General features: G+C 30.0%; 1 protein-coding gene across 1 annotated transcript in view; it reads right to left on the bottom strand.

Moving 5' to 3' along the window:
• Positions 1-1691: 1691 nt before the first annotated feature.
• Positions 1692-2670, bottom strand: part of LOC106752663 — a 4914-nt gene continuing 3935 nt past the window's right edge. Inside the window, exon 3 of the mRNA XM_014634395.2 lies at positions 1692-2133. Coding sequence (XP_014489881.1) covers positions 1843-2133 — 291 coding nt within the window. The 3' untranslated portion in view covers positions 1692-1842. The remainder of the gene's footprint in view (positions 2134-2670) is intronic.

Below are 2670 nucleotides of genomic sequence, written 5' to 3'. Positions count from 1 at the left end.
TTTAATTTATATATATATATATATATATATATATGAGAATTTAAATATTATGTGATACTTTTTTTCATACTAGTTTATCCTTATTTTTGTCTTTGTTTGTTTGTTTATGTTTCTCTTTTGCAATGATCACCTTAAATTTTGAGCTTAGGGAGGGGTTTTCTCTGATCGTCTTAGCGTGAAGTGGAGGGTGAAGCAACAACATTGATATAATTTATTCCTCGAGTGTAAGATATCCTTTCTCAATAATTTTGAAAAGTTTCTTGTAAGTTACCATCTATATAACATTATATTTTAGTAGTTTTATATTATTAAGATAGGATGTTACATATATATAGTAATATTGAAAATTTTGTATTGAAAAGTGATATAACAAAGCTAAGAAAAAAATATTTATTGTTTTGCATAAAATAATTTAAAAAATCATTATAATTCTCATAAATAATAATATGGAGATGAAAATTAAAACACTAAAAACAAATGGAATGAAAGTGTGTAAATAAATGAAAATGCGAGGAAAAGGTTACTAAATCTGGAGCACTTGAACATTTTCTACTTAAAACTTAAGAGAATAGATGATATAAAATATGAAGTTAAATTCATATAAACTTAAACCAGTACTTATAAAATTGCAAATTTAATAAATTATTCTAACCATAAAAAATATTATAGACAACTTTAGCATTGAAGGTAGACAACTTTCTCATCTAATATAGCAAACTATAAAAAAATTGAAAGGAATAAAGCTTACCTCTATAAATTAAAAATATCTTCCCCCTAAGCCGAATCCGTCACTCCACTATAAATCCACATTCGCAATTTATATGAATAGAATAGATTCACATATTCATAAATCTTTCATACATTAAAAAAGAAAAAGAGTATTTTGACATTGTTAATAGATTCTTTATCCTAAATTCCTAATCGCTGTGTAAAGAAATGTTTTGTCCCATGCACAAGATTTCAGGTTCATGCATACAAAAATAGTAGAAAAATTTAGTAATTTGAGGAATCTGGTTCATGTTCTACAGAGCAATTCCATTTCAACTTTTCCCTCAATAGGCTCAACCATGGGAACAGATATGTGTAAATATCACTGTGCAAGAAACACGTCACTTCGTTCTTTAAAGGGTTAGATTATTTCACCACTAAAGAAACACAAAATCAAAAGGGACCCCTTTTTGATACCCTTTGGATAGCCACTGCAGAAAAAACAAAGGAAGAACAAACAAAGGAAGAACCAACAAAAATGACCATTAGCAGGCCCCAGAAAGCATTTTCCTCACAACATTATCCTACTTTTCACGACATAATGCTCCTAGATAACCTCTCATAAATGTTAACCTCGTTGCAATAGGAAAAACTCGATGGTAATAAGTAGCATCAGCTTTCATTATTCAAACGTTCAAGATAAGAACTAACTTTAAAATTAAGAAAAACAGCATAAAAAAGGGTACTCATGTCTGAATTTTAAGTAAGGTTTCGTATTTGAAAAAAAATATTTCATGCTGAAAGTAACCAAATGTTAATCCATATACATCATCCGAAGTAAAACTAGTTTAACTTACTTTTATCTTGAACTACTTACTGAGTAAAAAATATCAGTACTTGGTTTTTGTTTTCTCTATTGTAATATATTTTCATTTTCAGACAATCATGAAATGGAAAGCAGTGTGATTATGATGACAAAGACATTTGGATTTGTCATCAAGAGATGACAGTAAATACAAGATTGTGAAAAGCAGAAAATTTACATCTTCATTACTGCCATAAAAGGGGGACACATGTCACGTTTATCCATGGACATATCATTTCCTTGTCCATGAACTTGCTATATGTGGAAGTTTATCTGTTGTTGCAGTTTGGTCGCAGCAATATGGCTAAGATTTCAGAGAACTGAGGGCGTTTGGAGGGGGCGTTGTTCCAGCATTTTGACATAATGTATTTTAGAGTTTGTTGGCAGTCTTTTGGGATTTCTGGTCTAAGGCCACATGCAGCAATGCCCACTGCTGCTTGAACAGGTGAAAATGAAGAGTATGCTGCCTCACCAGTTACCATCTCCCAAATTACCATCCCAAAACTATACACATTACTCATCCATGTCTCTGTCACATTCTCTGGGTCCCCTGCTATTATCTGTTCTCAGCCCAACAACAAAAAAAAGGTAAAACTAGTGAGTATGAAGACAATGAAACTGTTGTCATGTTTGAATAAAAAAGAGAGAGTAAATAGTGAATGAACTGAATGTGTAAAAGATTCATCTAACTATACACTGATATGTATGATAAATTTATTGACTTTTACTATAGTTATCTTAAAATTTATGCAAATGATGATTTCTGATTAGCTGACAGTGTAAACATTTTACACTGATAATACATAAAAAATGAACTCTAGAAAATGTGTACTTAAAAACCAAAACTATGATAAATAGTCTTTATCTCTAAAAATAATTAATCACCAGTTTTCATTTTTTAAGAGAATAACATACATCTAAAAGTAAAAAAAAAAAAAAAAAAAAAAAAATAAAAATAAATTGATGCCTATAAACATCAAAAGGACACATATCAGTTCACATCTGTACATGTATTCTAGTGGCAACTTGTCATATCACTCATTTGTGTGGTTGTGCAAGATGAATGTTTGTCACCTACACACGTGAACTGGTGTGTT

Source organism: Vigna radiata, unplaced genomic scaffold (genome assembly GCF_000741045.1).
Source record: "Vigna radiata var. radiata cultivar VC1973A unplaced genomic scaffold, Vradiata_ver6 scaffold_153, whole genome shotgun sequence".
NCBI classification, from domain to species: Eukaryota; Viridiplantae; Streptophyta; class Magnoliopsida; order Fabales; family Fabaceae; genus Vigna; species Vigna radiata.
This window is presented reverse-complemented; position numbering and strand designations above follow the sequence as displayed.